Source organism: Cebus imitator, unplaced genomic scaffold, assembly GCF_001604975.1.
Source record: "Cebus imitator isolate Cc_AM_T3 unplaced genomic scaffold, Cebus_imitator-1.0 Scaffold97, whole genome shotgun sequence".
NCBI lineage: Eukaryota > Metazoa > Chordata > Mammalia > Primates > Cebidae > Cebus > Cebus imitator.
Window position 1 is genome coordinate 2,107,378 of NW_016107412.1, and position 20,616 is coordinate 2,127,993.

The window sequence follows — 20,616 nt, forward strand, 5'->3', positions numbered from 1 at the left end:
AAAATTTCAACATGAATTTTGGGGGTACAAAAACATTTAGGTAATAGCAGAGATTTCATCATTAGTGTAAAATGAAATGACATAGAAGAGACAAAGATTACATGTGTAGTTCTTTTTTGGGGTTACTATTTTTTCTGTCTTTTGTTTAAATATTTACCAGTGGTACACTCACCTCCATTTTTAATTTTCTGACTAAATGTATTTAAACACAATTACCTGTCCTGTATTCAGTAAAAATTACAATAATTTATTGCAGTGCATTTTTAAAAATATACACTGGGTTTTAAAACAGGAGATTGAAGCAATTAAGCCTCTCTGGATTTTCATTTCCTCATTTATGTTTTCAAATGGCCTTTTAAAGAATTTCTTCTTTATATAATGCTATTTGTTAAAAAGAGAACCCTATATATTGAATGAAAAGTGAAACTCCGAAAAGACAGCATGACATATAGTTTTTAATTTAATTTTTTTAATTTTAGGCTGAACAAGACAATGGTCATCCTCTTCCTGCCTTTGCCAGCCTACACATTGAAATACTGGATGAAAACAATCAAAGCCCATATTTTACAATGCCCAGTTATCAAGGCTATATTCTGGAATCTGCCCCAGTGGGAGCAACCATTTCGGACAGTCTCAATTTGACCTCTCCTTTAAGAATAGTAGCTCTGGACAAGGACATAGAAGATGTAAGTTAAATATATATTTTGCTCTTGTTTGTGTAACGAATCTCATATTATGTTTCCATTAATAGGAAATATGACAAAGATATGGCTACATAAGTTAGAGAAGAGAGAATAAAAAAGTCACTATAAGTGAGTTTTAGCGTTATAATTTAATTCCAAAACAAAGATATTTTGTAAAAGTATGTTTGAATTCAATAACTATTCCTTTTCAGTTTGCAGACTTTCAGTATATATAAGAAAATGAATGCTTGATGTTTATTAAATGAGGGCTACAATATTTTTATTAACATGTTCAGAACTATTTTATGTAATTGTTGATAAAGCAAAAACAATGGTGTTACTGCATGAGTAAAAGATCATGAAGACATCCCTAGATTTTCATTCTGGGAGACTTCCCTTCAAGTCTGAGGGCATCGTTATTAAATAAAATATATTTGAGGCAGCCGACCCATTCATATTTCTGCCATTGACTGTGTGGATGCTAACACTTCACTCCACATGTCATTGTCCTTTGTGTTTCTGGTACTCACACTACCTACATGAGTGAGAAGTGGTCCAGGCTGAGCAAGTCAGAACGCTTTACCTCCTTAGCCAGAGTGAATGTTGTAAAGGGACAGAAAATCTATACCAGGCTAGCCAGAATCCTCTCAGGAATTTACAATGGAGAACAAAAGTACTGAAAGACTTTGGCATCATGTATAAGAGAAGTAGAAATCAATCTGAAGCCTTTGTAGACACGTTTGCTGACATCATGAGAAGGCCAATTATCAGTGGGAGAGAATGAAGCCTGAGAGATACACACAGAAAAGAGAGTCCCATTGAGTCCTGTCTTCTAAGTTAGAAGTTCCCCAGAGGTATTCTAATTCCCAAAGATTTTCCTTTGATTTTGTGAACTACTGCAGTATCCTCACTGCATAAATATGTATACAAATATTTTGTGTATGTATTTAAATAGATATACATATACACCTCTCTCTCCTCTCTCTCTATATATATATATATATACATACATATATACACACACAGATATATAATATATAAAACAGCAAATAAGAAATTTAACTATGTTTGGATTGTAAACATAACTGTATGTAAAACATAGTTGGATTTCTTACTTGCAGTTATATGTCCTGACTCAGCCATTTCTTCCTTAACAGTGCTTGCTCTTATATAGAACTTTTTGTGAAGACAGAGATACTGTGTAACTGTACTGTCCAGTATGGTACAGTACCTTGTATCGTGGCTATATAGTCAGTACTTAAAATTTTACCAGACTAAAAATATAACTTTTAAATTTTGCTAAGTATAATGAAATTGAATATAAATTGTCACATGTCACTCAGAAGGCAGCACAGCCCTAGAATGTCCCCTAATAATTTTATTACACATAGCTTCAGAATCACTTTTAGAAATTAAGAAGGTACTTTCAGGTTATTTTTCTTTCTATATAAATTATGTGGCACTCAGCTGAGACTATGACAATTCTTGTGGGCACTTCGCCTTTTCCCATCAGTTGTGTAAAATCTACACTACACATTTTAGTGTAGATTTTGTTTTTTAATTCAATATGTATTCATATTTTAAGTAGTGACTGATCAATTTGAAAGTGTATGATAGCTTAGGTCATATCTTAATATATGTAGCGGTTAGAAAAATCCAAATCTTAAAGTGATATAGTTTTAAGTTTACACAATAACAAAATGTAATATATACATTTTGTTATTGTGTAAACTTAAAACTTATACTTTCTCAGTGTATTCAGATTTTAATGGTTATACATTAAGCCCCATGCTTGGCTCTGTGCCCCCATACTTGTCACGATTGCCTTTAAAATTGTAAATTCCATTAACTTTGTAAAACACAGTAGTACTCACAGGTCATTGATGAAATAAAGTGGAGAAAGCTCAAGGGTCTAAAACTTTGAGAAACAGTACTTATAATTCAACTCTTGGAGAGTTACAGTGCCAGTTAGTCTATGAAATGCTCTGACGTGTTTTTAAGGTATGTGTTCTTGGGGGTTTTTGGGTTTAGACAGAGCTTGGCTTGACTCGGGGTTCTATCACGTAACAGCTGTATAACATGGAGAGTTTCATATTCATGAGGTGTCCCCTCTTGTCCAGTCATCTGCAAGGTGGCAGTCATTGCTGACTTGGCACGTGTCTTTAGTTGGCACTGATAGGAAAGGTGTGGAGAGGAAATTTCCCTGCAATGATGCCATGTACATGGAGAGTGGCATGCTTCATAACTTTTGCAGAAGTGTCATGTAATTAATCAACATAGCTAATCATTTGTTTATTACTTAGACTGACTCTCTTTCTAAAATAATCTATGGTGAGTGACTGTCAGTAGGTGTCCAGAAAGTGAACAAGTATGCCTGGTCCCCTAGTGATAAAAGTTTAAAAAATATATGTAGTTTCTATACATAAAATAAAAATAAACTCATAGAATATTAGAAATACTTTAAACTTCCTATACTGTATGAAATCCTCTTCTAAAACCCATTTGCCAGAAATTGATAGGTGTTTCATTGTGCTGTGCAACCTAGAAATCTAGAAGTCTTGCTTGATTTTTGTTTTCTTTATTCGCCCAACTAAGAAATTCTCCAGATCTTCCTATTTTGTCCCCTAATTGTTTATGTAATCTTTTTTCTTCTTTCTGTCCTTATAAATACCACTCTATTAGTCTGTTATTAGAATTACTTCCTGATCTTTTTGTTTTCTTGATTTCTTACTCAAATCCGTCTTCTGCAGGGCCATTAGAGTGATTTATTCAAAAACTCAAATCTAACATCTACCTGTATTCTTCCTTCCTTCCTTTCTTCCTTTTTCTTTTTTCTTCTTTCATTTCTTTTCCCTCCTTCCCTCCCTCTTTGTCTCCTTTGTCTCTCCCCCTCCCCCCTCCCTCCCTCTTTCCCTCCCTCCCTTTCTTCCCTCCTTCTTTCCTCCCTCCTTCCCTCCCTCCCTCCCTTCCTTTCTTCCTTCCTTCCTTCTTTGCCTTTCTTTTCTTTCTTTTGACACAGTCTCTCTCTGTCACCCAGGCTGGAATGTAGTGGCACAATCCAGGCTCACTGCAACCTCTGTCTTCCTGGGTCAGGCGATTCCCCCACCTCAGCCTCCCAAGTAGCTGGGATTACAGGCTTGTGCCACCACACCCAACTGATTTTTTTGTAGAGACAGGTTTCACCATGTTGGCCACATTGCTCTGAAACTCCTGACCTCAAGTATTCCACCCACCTCGCTGGGATTTACAGGCATAAGCCACCATGCCTGGCCCACATTTCTATCTGATATACTTTGGGGACACCTAAAACTTTAAGCTCATGCAGTTTTCTATATCTTGATACCTGAACATTTTTGCAGCCTGAATTTTAGAAACTTCCTAATTTACCTATAACATTTGGCAACTGCTTGTAGTTTCTTCCAGGTGCCAGGCTATGTCTTGTCTAATTATGTTTGCTCATTACATGTTCTAGGCTTTGAAATCTTTCAACTTCTGTTGCACAGGCTGTCTTGGGTAACTTATACTCAGTGTTTAGAGCTCAGCTCAGGCATTCCTGTATTCAAGAACCTTTCCACGGTATTCATTATCCAGTTTTAGTTGCATGCCTCCTCTCAATGCATTTCTCTAATGCTGTATTTCTAACTTGAAAATATTGTCTTTCTTCCTCATTGAGTTTACATCTGTTCAGAATAGGTCCTATCTTACCAACTTATGCATCCCAAAGAACTAACACAGTTTCCAGCAGTTCATATGCTTTAGTAATTCTTCATTGAACTCATAAATCCAGTTATTATTGAATGAATGAGGGTATCTAACATATGCTTCAAGAATCCTAATGAGGTTGCATTAAGTATTTCACAAGATGGCCCATCCCACATTTGAACAACTCTAATTCTTAGAAAGCTGTTCCTCATAATAAATTGAAACCAGTTTTCTTGTAACTCATCCATTATTCCTCAACTCTTCCATTTGCCAGCACACAAAATAAACCTATGAAATACTCATTAATATATTAGAGATTGATTTATGTCCTTCTGAATCATGTGTTTTTACATACCAATCACCATTTACTTTTATATAGTAAATTAGTTCATTTCTGGGATTGTCAAATGATCTGTATTACCAAAGGAAAACTTTAAGGTCTTTTTAGTTTATGGACACAAATTTTTCTACATGGCAAAATCGTGCCACTCTGGGCTGGGTGTGCTGGCTCATACTCTTGTAATTCTAGCACTTTTGGAGTCCGGAAGTTTGCCAGGAGTTCCAGACAAGCCTGGGCTACAGAGGGAGAGGCCATCTCTACAAAAATAATATATTTTTTAAAAAAGCTTAGCCTGGCATGGTGGTGCATGCTTGCAATCTCACTAATTGGGAGGCTGAGACAGAAGTTTCGTTTGAACCCATCAGTTTGAGGCTGCAGTGATCCATGATTGCACCACTGCACTCAGACTAGATGACAAATTGGGACCCTAACTCAACAAAATAAAACATAATCCTGTTGCTTTGGAGTGTCAGAATTAGTGACAATAATCATTGTAGGGATAAACTTTTTGAGAGAGAGAGGGAGACTTGCCACCTCATACAATATTGGCATGGTATTAGAGAATAAGCCTCGAGCAGAAAAGGGGAAGTTGTCATTGCAGGGGTGGCGCTCATGAGTTCTTCAAGTATAGCTATTCCAGATGGTAAATGCCAAGAAGGGGACAAGTTTGGATTAATTTTCTGAAAATTTAAGTTGTGTTTCTCCCTTTAATTTAGTGGAAAGTGAAACCATGTTTTGAGAAATAGTAGCCAGGGTCTGGGCGCAGTGGCTCAAGCCTGTAATCCCAGCACTTTAGAGGCGGAGGCAGGTGGATCATGAGGTCAGGAGTTCAAGACCAGCCTAGCCTGGATGGTGAAACCCCGTCTCTACTGAAAATACAAAAATGAGCCGGGCATGGCAGTGTGTGCCTGTAATCCCAGCTACTCGAGAGGCTGAGGCAGAGAATTGCTTGAATCAGGGAGGCAGAGGTTGCAGTGAGCTGAGATCATATCAGTGCACTCCAGCCTAGGTAACAGAGTGAGACTCCGTTTCAAATATATATACATATTTTTGAAATATATATATATTTCAAAATAACCAAGAATGTGAGTTGTGGTATTATTCACAGTGTACATTTTGAATAATAAAGAATGCCAAGGGCCACACTAAAACTAAAAAAGAAGAAAGCAAAAATATTTACAGCAGTGTTCCTTTTTTATAGCTATATAGATGTAGACATACACACACACACACACACACACACACAAATGAATCATATTGGTTTATACAGTATGCTTTTTAGAGTGCTTGTACCACATCATAATTTAAAAATAACCAACAATATAAGTAGAGTAGGTAAGGCACAAGGTTTTTAAGACGTATGTCTGAGACCACCAGGTTTTCAGTGTCAGAGATGCTAAAAATTGATAATTGAATTCTGATTATAAAAAAAACAAGGGATAATAATCAATAAAGATTACCCATTTGGCTTATAGAAAGATACTTATTAATTTATAATTTTATGTAAATTTGTTCCCCTGTATAAAGTTATTAATTTTAATATAAAGAGATATCTTTGATATTTAATTCAATATACTTATAAAGCTGTTAAGTATTTATATGCTTCGTAAATATTGTTATCCCATTATATGTGGGTCACAATACTAAGGAAAATTGTATAATGTGAAAGAAGTCATTAGTTTAGTATGCTGGAAGTGGTTTGCTTTTTCTTCATATGTGCAGTTGTGATCATTTGCAATATTTATTTCATGTTTAATTTGCATATAGGTTCCACCCGATGGAGTTCCTGTAGGTACTAGGTGTTAAGCTTGTGATTGTTCTTTTGTTAATTGCTGTGGTTAATTTCCTTGCTCTTTTTCATTTTCACTAAAACATGTAGGCATTACTTCATAATCACTTATAAGGATATTTATAACTACTTTATATAAATTTAAACATACTTCAGGATTTTTACAACTACTTTATATAAATTTAAATATATTTCATTAGTTTAGAATTTAAATATATTTTAAAGTTAAAAAAGGTAAAAATATTTACATAATCTATTGATTATAGTACTATAAAATTTTATCAAACTCAAATTTGTCAGTTGAGACAAAGACTGCTTAATTATTATTTATTTCTGAATCTGCGACAAACTCTGATAAGTTATCATAGCATTCTTTCTAAAACATTGTAAGTTTTTTGAACTACATATTTCAGGCAACTACTGCCAACTAATTAAAAACTGGCTGAGGAGATAAAATTTTTTGTCATTTTTTTTGTTATGCATTGTCATTTATATGTATACTCATACATATGCATACATATATGTGCACATATGTATATATGTCTGTGTTGTGTGTGCCTACATACGTGCATGCATATAGTCTTGTGTGTTTGTGATATCATATTTTTATTCCCACTAGAAAATTGGTTTTTAAACAGTAAGACTCTTATATTTTAACGTAGTTTTTAATATGATAGAATCCTTGTTTATTTTACATTCATATGTTTATTTACCTGTGTGTTTGCATATGCATTTACTTTCACATTTATTTTCTGTTTTGATGTGTGCATGTCAGAGCTTATTTTATCCTCTCCGAAAATAATATGCAGATAAGTGAATAAATATATCATACTTTTGCTGTATACTGAATGGATATTTTAGGGTAAAGTAAATATTACATAATGTCAGGGGAAAATTAATATTTTTTAATCAACTCTCTGTGTACCTATTGATTTAACACTTAAATTCATTTTAAGTAAACTTATAAACATGACAGCTACCTCAAATCTACTACCCCTATTGGTATATTAAGCCTGAGTATTATTTGTCCATACGCACCCTAGTCTTTGAAACTTAAAAGCTATTAACTCTAACATGATTAAAAGTGTTACAAATGTACAAGTGTTGACTCAACTTACTCTTTAGGAATTGCAAAATTCAAATATAGTTGTGAAATTCAAACTGTGTATCAGTATGTAGCTTGATAAGAAGGAATTTAAGTTTATAAATAGGTTTAGAGAAGGATATTTGACTCCAAGTGCACATTGTTCCTTACCAAAAATTTGATACACCTTTCTTGTGTGGAGTAGCAAAACCTATAACTCTAAATAATATGAATCAAAACAATAGATTAGTTGGTACTGATATGTATCTATTAACATTTTATGTTGATATAAAATTTTTAGAAAACTCACAGAATGATATGCTGTAATATTTTGAATATAAATATATACACAGCATTTGAACCTTGCACTATTTTTAAAAACAAAGCTCAAATATTAAGCGTTAAGTGTTAATTTGTTGAACATTTCCAAATCTGGCTTCCTAAATTTTTGTACTTAAATTAACACAAGGATATTTATCAATAGCATTTATATATGATTATTATTTTAAATATATACATAAATGTGAATGTTATGTTTTGATCAGAGATTAACTATAAATTACATATTAGAATGAGCTATAATATGCCATGTATAGTGCTAGTTTTTTGTAATACATTATCTTCTTCACAAAAAACAAATACACTGTAGTTCTGAGAAGTGTTATCTTTCTCTAGCTACGTAGTTATTATTAAAACACCCTGCCAGGCGTGGTGGCTTACACTGTAATCCCAGCACTTTGGAAGGCCAAGGTGGGCAGATCACAAGGTCAAGAGATTGAGACCATCCTGGGCAACAAGGTGAAACCCCATCTCTACTAAAAATACAAAAATTAGCTGGGCGTGGTGGTGCATGCCTGTAATCCTAGCTACTGGGGAGGCTGAGGCAGGAGAATCTCTTTAATCCAGGTTGCGGAGGTTGCAGTGAGCCGAGATTGTGCCAGTGTATTCCAGCCTGGGAATAGAGGGAGACTCTGTCTCAAAAATAAAACAAAACAAAAGCACCCAAGAAGCTGAGACAGTTAAATTAGCAAAATTTATTATTATTAATTTATAATTATTAATTTATTAATTTATAAATTAACAAAGGATCTTTAATGTTTCTGGTTATCCAATATGAGGAACTTTGTTTACAGAGTATGGCTGTGTGCATTATCTTCAAATGAAAAGCATTTGACAAAACCTTGAGGCTTTCTTGAAAGTGGTAAAAAGTAAGCACTACTTGTGACACAACATATTATACTACAGTCACCCTTGGACACACTAGTCCACAACTCAGTACTGCAGTATTGTACTGTCAAAATGACACACACACACAAATCCTTAAAAAGGGGTGGTGAAGATATGAGCAAATATACATAACAAATTTATTAACAGAGGTTACATTTGAAGGGAAGAAAATAAATTGAAGAGAATTAAGGTATAAAGGAAACAGAATGATGGAACAAATGGAGGTAGAGAATGATTTGAACAAAAAGAACAAAGTAAATATTTGGTAAGCAAGTTAAATAGCAAAACTTCCTCAGCTTGCATTTGGGGCTTGAGTGTCTGAATAAATAAGGCATGCCAGATGGTTCCATTGTTGGGACATTTAGAGAAGCCTATATGTACTTAAAAGCCCAGTGATTAGGTAAATCCGGGTTAAACACAAAACTAATGGCAGACATTCATACTTATATACCTTCTCTTTGACTGAACTGCGTGTTAACTAAAACTTGTGGTCAACCTTAAAGTAATAATTGAATTTAATTGCAGTTCACTCTAAAGTGTAAAATAACAAGGATCCTTAAAACGTAATTCGAAAATAGACATACATTTTCTAATGGACTTTTATAAATTAGTTAGTTAATTAATTAATTATTGAGACAGAGTCTCACTCTGTTGCCAGGCTGGAGCACAGTGGCATGATCTCTGCTCACTACAACCTCTGTCTCCCAGTTTCAAGTGACTCTCCTGCCTCAGCCTCCTGAGTAGCTGGGACTGCAGGCGTGTGCCACCATGCTCAGCCAGTTTTTGTATTTTAAGTAGAGATAGAGTTTCACCATGTTGGCAAGGATGGTCTCGATCTCTTTACCTTGTAATCCTCTAGCCTGGGCCTCGGAAAGTGCTGAGATTACAGGTGTGAGCCACTGTACCTGGCCAAATTATTTTTGAAATTAACTAACGTTAGATTTTTTTAGAATATCCCACTTTTTAGGTATACTGACTAATTGGACTCATGACACTGAAATGAAAAAAAACTGAAGTGTCTGTTTGAAAATGTCAATGTGTGAAGCCTCTTGAACTATTTCTCAATATTTTTGATCATTTTATAGTCAAGACACCATTTGGAATTATTATCTATAGTATTTCTTATTGTTCCAAGTTATATGTGGCATAGTGACTTAAGTCTAAATCCTAAATGTAGAAGCTACTACAGTATGAAATTTATGAATACATAACTTGTTTTAGGTTCATATGAAACCAATTATTTCACTACACATATTGAAGCTTTTAAAAGATGGACAGATTATATTGTGGATCAAAACTTGTTTGCATTTTATAGTAGTGTGCATTACAACTTTTGTATTTTACATATAAATTTTTAAATTATAATTTCTGTTTTTTCAAATTAAATACATTTAACAATTTTCTACTCTTTGCTCTTCCCTTGGCCCTTAACACCAGAGCTAGAAACATGTTTTATGATATTAAGTTCATTTCATATCATGGTACATTTCATACTTTGAAATGTACTATAATCAAGAAAAACACCTTACCTCCCTGTATCACTTCTTTTTCTCTTTTCATAGCCTTCCTAATAGTCTGCTCCTTCAATATTCCTCTTGTCTTTGCCCCACTTGCCTGTCTTTCCTACTATGCAGACATCAGTGCTAGCCTTCCTACTTGATATTGCTGCCCTTTCTCTAAATTTAGAGTATGATGTCTTTCTTCTCTTTCAGAGTGGCAATGAAATTGCAAAAGGTCTCCAATGCTAAGTTGATTATCTCTCAGACTTTAATTTTTAAATCCTTTTCTTTTTAAGTATATATTATTTTTTTCTTGACTTTTATATCAGACACATTTGCTAAATTTATGCATATTTTGAATCAAATTATCTGAAATATTTTAATTAAAATAAACATGGTCTCATTTGAAGAATGTTTACAGCATTAAAGTAAGAAAGAGCAAGCATGATATTTATAGGTAATGAACAATACACAACCAATTTTATTTCTATTTTGCATTATACGATCAAGATAGTGATAAGCATATATGCAGTTTATTACTACAAATGCAGTAATTATAAAATCTTATTGCTAAAATTTTGAACTGCAATTTGCTTTTCTTATTTCTCCAGTCCAATGCTGTTTTGGAAAATACTGATAATAAATAATCACTAAGAATATATTTAATTGGGAGTTTTTCTATTCTTTCCGTTTTTCTATTATTTTTCCTTTTTTCCCCACATTAATTATATCTGTGTGTATTTCAGTATTTTGTATTCTGCAATATAGGTCACCATGTTTTGAAGAGTTTAGCTCATTTATGAGTGCATATCTAGTTAAATATTGTTTATCTTTAGAAATTCTTAATACTTTTATATGGATTTTTGCAATAAATTTCAAATATTAAATTCTAGGTAATGGACTAATAGCTACATTATTTATTCAATGTTTGAAACAATGTCATTTTTTTTTTAAATAGATGAAAGACCCAGAGCTTCACCTTTTTCTGAATGACTACACCTCCGTCTTCACTGTCACACAGACTGGTATTACTCGCTACCTCACCTTACTTCAACCAGTGGACAGGGAAGAACAGCAAACTTATACCTTTTCGGTAAAGGGGTTTTGTATAAATACATGTATGTATATATGAATGCATGTATGTATGTTGTATGGAACTGAAGGAGATGTCTGGTTAAAACTGAAAAGGTCAATGACTTGGGGGAAAAATACATTATGTTCAACACCAGAGAGAAGATCAATGAAAAATTATTTACATGTCCCTCTCTTTTGTTTGTCATTTGTGTAGTTATATTTACATTCCTCCTCACAGAAGAAAAAAAAAAACTTTTCAAAATATAAAAAGAAAGTGAGAATTTTAGTCTTTACCAAACAGTCGTAATTGTCTTAAATTGAAATATAAGGAATTATTTCCTAGCCTTTTTGGTGGTGGTTCTTGTATTTTTAATTTGGTCATAGGGTTGAGCTAGTGGTTCTCAGGAGGAAATAATTTTTTCTTCCAGTGAACATTTAGCAACATCTAGAGGCATTTTTGTTGTCACAATTGTGTAGAGGTACTATATGCATCTAGTAGGCAGACATAAAGGATACTGCTAATTATAATACACAGAACAGTCCCCCATATTAAAGAATTATTTGTCCCAAGGTGTCAGTAGTGCTGAGGTAGGTAAATCATGGGTTAGGCTGATCAAGGGAGAAAAAAGTAAAGGTTATTAAAGTTGTAATTGTAAATAATGATCATGAGATAGGAAAATACACACACACTTACACATAGACATACATACATATGCACACTCACACATAAATAAGAAGCATAGTAGGGCTGACAGTTGAATAAAGATAAAATGTAAGTTCTAATTATATCAGAATTTTTGAATCAGACACAGGAGAAAGATGAGGTAAGATAAGGTGCCAGTTAAACAAGATATATAGAATTTATTTCTGAAGAAACCTACACAGAAAAAGATCAAGATTTCCAGAAAAGTTTATGTGATGGTTAAAAGTTAGATAAAAGGTTGACTTAGACAAAGATGGTGGTGCCTTAGCATTAATTTTGTCAGACGTTGTTAAAATGTTGACAATGTATAAAATACCATAGTTAACTGGTGCCACCTAGTCCTTTGAATATTGCTATTTGGTAAATTACAATATTACAATGTGTTTCTAGGGCACTTACCCTCTTAATGGCATAAACATATTGATTGTAAAAGGAGCCGTTGTATGCAAAATATGTAAATGCAAATAATATTTTCCAATTAAGTTGTATGGATTAAATTGTAGTTAACCCTTACCAGTCAGCAGTGTTATTGGCCCACTTTAAATGATATTTTGCATATCTTCTTATATAAAATATGCTTGGAATTGAATATCTTAAAATATTCAGTACTTCTTAACACGTTAGAACACTTGTAATATATGTAGTATTACATTTTTATATTTAATACATGTAGTATTACATTTTTATTACCTAATTTTTTCAACAAAACATTTATATCCTTTAAAATTCTAAGATTACCTATAAGAAACTTGTTAAACTGTAAGAGTAAATTTTGTATTGCTTATATTTGCACAACTTCTCTATTAATGGTATTTTTCTACTCCCAAAGATAACAGCATTTGATGGTGTACAAGAAAGTCAGCCAGTCATTGTCAATATTCAAGTGATGGATGCAAATGATAACACGCCAACCTTCCCGGAAATATCCTATGATGTGTATGTTTATACAGACATGAGACCTGGAGACAGTGTCATACAGGTAACTGCTCACATAATATGAGGGCATTCTCAAAGCAGTTATTTACTTGGGTATCATACAATGTGTTCATCAAGAAATTACATAAGAAAAATTTATTTCATACTGTATAGCATAATTAGCTTAAAATAGCTTTAAATTTTTGTTACTTTTCTAAAAAGCATATATCTATAAGGATTCTAAAGGAGATTTAACTGGCTCTTTGAGGCAAACAAAGCTATTTGACTAGTTTACACTTGATTTTACAACATTTAATATGTTAAATACATTTTTGAATATACTGAATATATAGTTAAATCTTCAGATCACTTTTTACTACTGTAGTAATTGATTAAATTTCAATTGGAGATAAATACAAAAACTAACTTAGTCAACTGGTGGATAATCCCACTGGATATTGGTTACCTGGATAAATTATAATCATTACAGCAGAGAAAAATTTAAATTAGATAGTAAATGGTAACTTTGAACACATAAGTCATGCAACATCTTTACTCCTGATTTATCTTATTTTTACAATTAACTGTGTGTATTACATTTAAGTAAGTTATTTCAAACACACACAGACACACACACACACACACACACACACACACACAGTTTTTTCTGTATATCTTTTCCTCTCTCATCAAGATCATATTCCCTATAATAAATGAAATTATTATTTCCCTTATTTCAAATTGAAAACTCAGGCGTTTTGCAAGTTTGGCTGTCTTGTTTGCCACTGTAATACTATCATATGGCAGACATATTAGCCATGCAGTAAATATTTATTCTAAGGAGAGATCATGGCCAGCTTTGCATTAATTGTTAATTAAAATTAGAAATCATTAAATGATTTCTTTATTTATGAATTAAGATATGCTTTCTTGAGTTCTATGGAAAGGTGACATGATAGCCTGGGTACTGGGAATTCAAGGAAATGTTTATTCCATGTGTAAATATCCTCTGCTCTATATACAATAAAGAGGGAAAAATGTTTCAAACTGCTACAGTAAATTTTTAAATACATTGGTGAGACGTTGACCATCACCACCGAGGTCTGGCCTGCAGACCATGACTCAATGATGGATGAATGAATGCATTCTCATACTATTACAGTGATTAAAGTGGGCTAGGGATGGTCATTGGCTGCTTTCAGAGGGCATCTATCACCAATCGACCAAGACTCTTTTCATCCTTACATTTATTCAGTAAAAGATTTTGTAAAAGTGGTTCTAAGTCAACATACTTGTGGATAATTAACATGGTTAAAAGAGTGGTTTTACTAATCATAAAAGCTTTAGGTTCTGGGCCCAGAATAAATGCTATTAACGGGTAATTCCCCTTTAATCTCCCTCGGAGGGGGTCATCCAGCACAAAGTTTACAGGAGTAAACAGAGTACAGACAAAGGGGTGTGAGGTAAAGAGACTTAAACTGGGAAGGCCTTTTTTGTCCCTGTATCTTCCCTCACATAATGGATGGACTGCCTTGAACCTATCTCAACAAAACCTTTCAGCCTTCCACAAGGATTGAGACTAATCTATAAGTTTCCCTGATAATTTTCTAGTATTTTGTCAGCCACCCCAAGTGAACCTCAACATACTGGTATGGTACTTGTCACCTTAATAAGAGTAATGTGGCTTAAACCATTTGATTTCAGGGCAGAACTATAATTAGTTTATTTCTGTATCAGTGGCATATGTATCTATATTTCTTGTCATATAGTAGATGTTTAATATAGCAGCTGCTGAAGGCAACAAAAGACACTGAGAATTACTATGGAGAGAGAGGGAGAAGGGGCAATGGTTGAAAAACTAACTATTGTGTACTATGTTCAGTATCTGGGTGACAGAATCCATCATACCCCAAACCTCAACATCATACAATATACCCAAGTACTAAACCTGCATATGTACTCTCTGAATCTGAAATAAAAGGTAAAATTATAAGATAAAATATAGTATAGCTTCTTAATAGTTATTTGAGGATGAAAGAAAGGAAGACATTTAGACAAATAATAATGAATGAATGAATGGAGATATGAAAGAATGGGAAGCTTTAGATACATGGCTTTTAGTTCTAGGCAATTGATGAACCATGAGAGTTACATTTTTCTTTACTGAAGCACTTTTTCAGGGATAGAAAAGTCATACAGTAGTTTATAAAAATAAAAGAATGACAATTATTGTCATGTTTTTATTTAATTAGACCTGATTTTCATCTCTATAATGACATAATTGGAAATGAAAGTAAGTTTACACAGAAAAACAGCCAGCAGGGAACTACACAGTATAACTAAGGAAATCATAGCAATTATGTGGTGAAACTCTATCTAAAAAATGTTTGCCTTCAGGGATCAAAGGCTTATTTCTCTTTAGAGTTTACAAAAGTTAATTTCCCTTACATATTTCTTTGTAAAACAGATATTTCCTTGCCTTTAAAGACTTATATTTTATATATATTCCCTGAACTATGTGGATTATGAAGCAAGATTGTTGTTTGTGTCTGCATGCCTGCAATTTTTGAAATTCTTTGAAGGTCCTCAAAAGAAACTTCATAATTAGTATTTCTTCATAATTAGTATGAAGAAACTTTATAATTAGTATTTCTGGTATGTGATAGAAGAATGGTCTTGCTGTAAAACATCCTCCAAGAACCCAGGCATAAAACACATTAGTTCTCATTGAGAGAATATATTTGAAACAAATATTCGATATAGAACTCTGATCTGCATATACCCTTTGAGAGTCACGACACAGGTCCCTATGCTATATCTCATCACAACCCTGCCTTTCCCCATTGACCAGATACAGGATACATCAGTTTACTTGGTAGTTAGTAAACTGACATCAAATAGACTGAAAGTGTCTGAAACAAAAGTGACAATGAGCACTGTCAGGAAAAGACACATGGGTAACAGGTTTTAATTATTGTCATTTTCAGTGTAGCCATAGGACTCTTTTAGCCTGCTCTGAGTTCATACTCAATTCTTTAAGGACAATTTATTTTTCTTTATTATTATTATTTTTTTTTGAGATGGAGTTTCGCTCTTGTTACTCAGGCTGGAGTGCAATGGCGCGATCACGGCTCACCGCAACCTCCGTCTCCTGGGTTCAGGCAAATCTCCTGCCTCAGCCTCCTGAGTAGCTGGGATTACAGGCACGTGCCACCATGCCCAGCTAATTTTTTGTATTTTTAGTAGAGACGGGGTTTCACCATGTGGACCAGGATGGTCTCGATCTCTTGACCTCGTGATCCACCCGCCTCGGCCTCCCAAAGTGCTGGGATTACAGGCTTGAGCCACCATGCCCAGCCCTTTATTTTTCTTATTAAGTATCTGCTCTTTCTACAAGGAGCATATTGGTTGGTTATAAAGTTTTAACTAGATCTTTGTTAAAAGTTCTCAGTTATTGAGCTTCTGGCTTGTTGTATGTCTCTTACACTGGATTTTTGCAAAAAGGACTGGAGTGATTCTCATGCATATAGGTCATGAACAGCACTCAGAGGAATGCTGCCTTAAAGGAGCAACACCATCTTCCGTAACTGGAGCTGAAGTATAATCACGCCGTCTTTCATAACTGGATCTGAAGTACAATCACATTGTTAACACATATTTTGTTTAAGGGAAAAGTACTGCATGAGAGTACTTTATTTTTCATTCCATGTAGACCACTTTATGAGATATCAATTCAGTCTTATAGGCTGACACTAATAAATACCATGCTCCATTGTTTAAGCTCTCACTCCACACGTTACTAGTTTCCTTGAAACGACAATTACTCTTAATAAAAGATACAGCTTTTAATATTTTGAAGAAGTAGATTTGAATACTAGTAGCTAGGTATCCAATTCTCCATAAACACTATTCCTAAACATCTCCAATTCACTTTAAGTGTGATTCTCAATGATAACTGAATATTAGCATTCTACCTGAGGAACTTTTGAAATATTAATAGCAGCACTTCATTTTAAGATATTTTTATTAAATGATCTGGCCACCCATAACAGAGTAACTTAGATTTTATTTAAGAAAATGCAGCAGTTTTAATATACAGCCAATTTTGAGAATTACAGCTTTAAACCACAACAATATTTTAAAAGAACCACTGAATAATTGTACTTTTTAAGTCTTTAAGATGGAGTCCCATATAGAGTTGAGTCCTGTGATCCTCACCCCACCTTTTTCCATTTTTCTTGTGGTTTTTAGTTCTCCTTCCCTTCTGCAATGCTTCTCATTCCTCTTTCCTGCCTTAGAGTCCACTCCTTCCAATTTATGTGCTCCACCAATTACTCCATTTCTTTCACTGCAGTAATCTTTTTCTCTCCACTGACTGATTCCTTCCTTTTGCCCAATTAACATTCTTAACATCCGCAGGTTGTGGTCTAATTGCCAATCCCAGATATGATTGTTCATGCTGCTATCCTGCTCTGATTATTTTCCTTATTGACAAAAATGTATCCATCTAAGCGCCTGCATATATTCATCTATATCTATCTTTGTATTTGTATTTATCTATCTTGTCTATAATATAATCTGGGTCACTCACATCACACCACTAAAATCATATAAAATTGTATAGCCCTTAGTCTATTTCTACATGTCAAACTTAAAAGTCATTAATCTTTGTGAAGCTTTCAACAATACCCTTTTATGAAAACATTCTTGTTCCCATCCTACCTCTCTGTTGGCTGAGAGATGTTGCTGGCTCCTTGTTCAATTATCACCCTTTAAAAATTAACATTCTTCAAATACCTATATGTACTTCTTTTCTTTTTCTTCTCTCCTCAAGTTTACAATCATCACGTCTGTATATTCTTGTCTCCCAGAGTTAAATTCCCTGTGATGACCACCTTCTGAAGCATCAAGCTGGCCTCCCGGATATCAGTTGGACATGGCAAAATGGGTCTTATACAAGCACTTCAAAATACATTAATCAATTATATTTATTTTAATAAACAAACATGCACACTCAAAAACATGCATCTAGTGCTGTTGGAGGCAGCTATCTTGTGAGGCACACCCTGAGTCTTTAGGTTCCACAGGCAGCAGGTAGGCACCTTGCAGTCTTGTTTGTTTCCCCTCTGCTTTACCTGCAAACATCCAAATTATTGTTCAGTTTAGGCAATTTCTATTTTAAAAATGTATTTGCAGATCATCATTTCCTCTGTTCTGTTAAAGATTTTATTTTTTTTTTTGAGCAGTTTTAGGTACATAGCAAAATTGAGAGGAAGATACAGTGATTTCCCATATGCTCCCTGTCCCCACATGCATACCTGCCCCATTAACACCCCATACCAAAGTGACACATTTGTTGCAATTAGTGAACTTAGATTCACACATTGTTATCATCCAAAGTATGTAATTTACATTAGGATTCACTCTTAGTATTTCTTTTCATGGTTTTGTACTAATGTATATTGACATATATTCACCATTATAGTACCACACAGAGGAGTTTCACTGCTCTAAAAATCCTGTGGTCTGCCTATGCTCCCCTCCTGCTTGCTTCCTTCCTTCCCTCCCCTGACAATCATTGATCTTTCTGTGGTCTCCATTGTTTTGTCTTTTCCAGAATAACATACATTTAGAATCATATAGTATGTAGCCTTGTCATATTGGCTTATTTCACTTAGTAATACAGATTTAAATTTCCTTCATTTGTTTTCATGACTTAATAGCCCATCTCTTTTTGTGCTGTATAATATTCCATTGTCTAGATGTACCACAGTTTATTTATTCATTCTTCCATGAAAGAATATTTTGGTTGCTTTCAAATTTTGGCCATTATTAAGAAAGCTGTTATAATCATCTATGTGAAGCTTTTTGCATGGACATAAATTTTCAACTCCTTTTGGTAAATATCAAGGAGTGGGATTGCTGGATCATATAGAATGAATATGGATATCTTTGTTAGAAACTCAGAAGCTGTCTTCTAAAGTGGCTGTGCCAGTTTGCATTCCTATTTCCATCACCAGTTCCTTTTCCATGCGTACGTGCTGCCATAATTTAGCCTACTACAGTAGACTATGTTGAGCAATCTGGCTATTTCTCCAGATTTCCTACCACACTGTTCTGACACTGAGCCAGAACCAATCCTCACCCACCTCCAACACCTACCAGTGGAAGGAACAAAGCTCCATACATGCACTCAAGGATATCTGTGTAATACTCTTAAATATATTTGTTTCATCTTCTGTTATATCCCTTCATGTTATGGGCCTTGAGAATATGTAGGATTTTGTTTTACTTTTTTTTAAAATGGAATATTCTTCCCATCTGTAACTATTGAGAGCTCTCTCAGGTTGAAGGTTTGACCCAAGTTGTATCTTAAAAAAAAAAAAAAAAAAAACCACTTTAACACACAGTATAATTTTTACCTCTTTAATAAAGCCTTTATTTTCTTAGAAAGTCAGAATGAATTGCTTCCACACACCAGCTATCATTTCTGTCTCCCACATGTTGTGTTGTGCCTTGTATTAAGGTTAGCTTTTACAAGTCTGTTTCCCCTTTTGACCTGTAAATTCCTTTAAGGCAAAACTTTTAATGATCTAGCCATCAGTGGTCAGCATAATGAGTTAGACACAGTGGGGATTAAGTTAATATCCATAGAATTTAATTCCTTCTACTACTGTACCTTCAATCAGTTTAGAAAAAGCCTCATTCTAGAAATATGCTCAATTTGGCTTAAGAATTCTATCACACAGGAAGTATCATCTCACATAGATGTTTCCCAAGATAATCTCCAACTTAACAGCTTCAGGCAAGCTACCCCTTCCTGTTCTTAAATTGGACATATTTTAATTTCTTAGTTATGTTATATCATAGGTCATAGAATATTGAAAAAAAATTTCCCATGTAATTATTTTCATAGCCTAATTTTATAGAAAAATGTGAGTTAATAAAATGATGCATGATTATTCCAAACTAACAAAGATTTTAAATGACAGAGATGATGTTGAATCCAACTTAAAGACAATATAATTGGGAACCAGTCTAGCTAGTTGAATACCTTTCTGCCACTTTGTACTATTACATGATATAACCTTCTGTACCTCAGTTTGCTGATCTTTAAAATGGTGATATTAATAGTACCAACCTCATAAGAGTGTTGTGATTATTAAACTAATTATATAAACTACTATCATATGTATACATGGCAAATGCTGGATACATGGTAACTTGCTATTATTATTGTACCATTCTCATTAATTAGGTAAAGCACTGATTATTAATATTTGTTGCTACCTTATCTGTATATATATCTGTGGGTCATGTGAGTTATTTAGTACTCTGTGGAAGACACATGTACATAACATAAAATTACATATTAAATTCTGCTTTTATAATTTCAAATATTCAAGTTTAAGAAAAAACTATAGAGTATTTTAATGTCTCTTGACAATTTATTTCACACAAGATTGGGAGTGTTCAGGGTGGTATGACAGTAGATGACAATTTATTTTAAATAATGATTTTCTTTCCTTTTCTTTGTGTGTATGATGTCATGGTTAAAGTTTGAGGATTATTTTTACTTAAGGTCTTGATGCAGTTCAGT

The 20,616-nt window shown here is 33.8% G+C and overlaps 1 protein-coding gene across 10 annotated transcripts in view; it reads left to right on the plus strand.

Moving 5' to 3' along the window:
• PCDH15 (protocadherin related 15) overlaps positions 1–20,616 on the plus strand; it is a 1,323,555-nt gene that overhangs the window by 958,045 nt on the left and 344,894 nt on the right. For all 10 annotated transcript variants that reach the window (XM_037741275.1, XM_037741277.1, XM_037741276.1 and 7 more), the window contains 3 exons: positions 480–686; positions 11,283–11,417; positions 12,931–13,080. In XM_037741275.1, the coding sequence (XP_037597203.1) occupies positions 480–686; positions 11,283–11,417; positions 12,931–13,080 (492 nt within the window). The remainder of the gene's footprint in view (positions 1–479; positions 687–11,282; positions 11,418–12,930; positions 13,081–20,616) is intronic.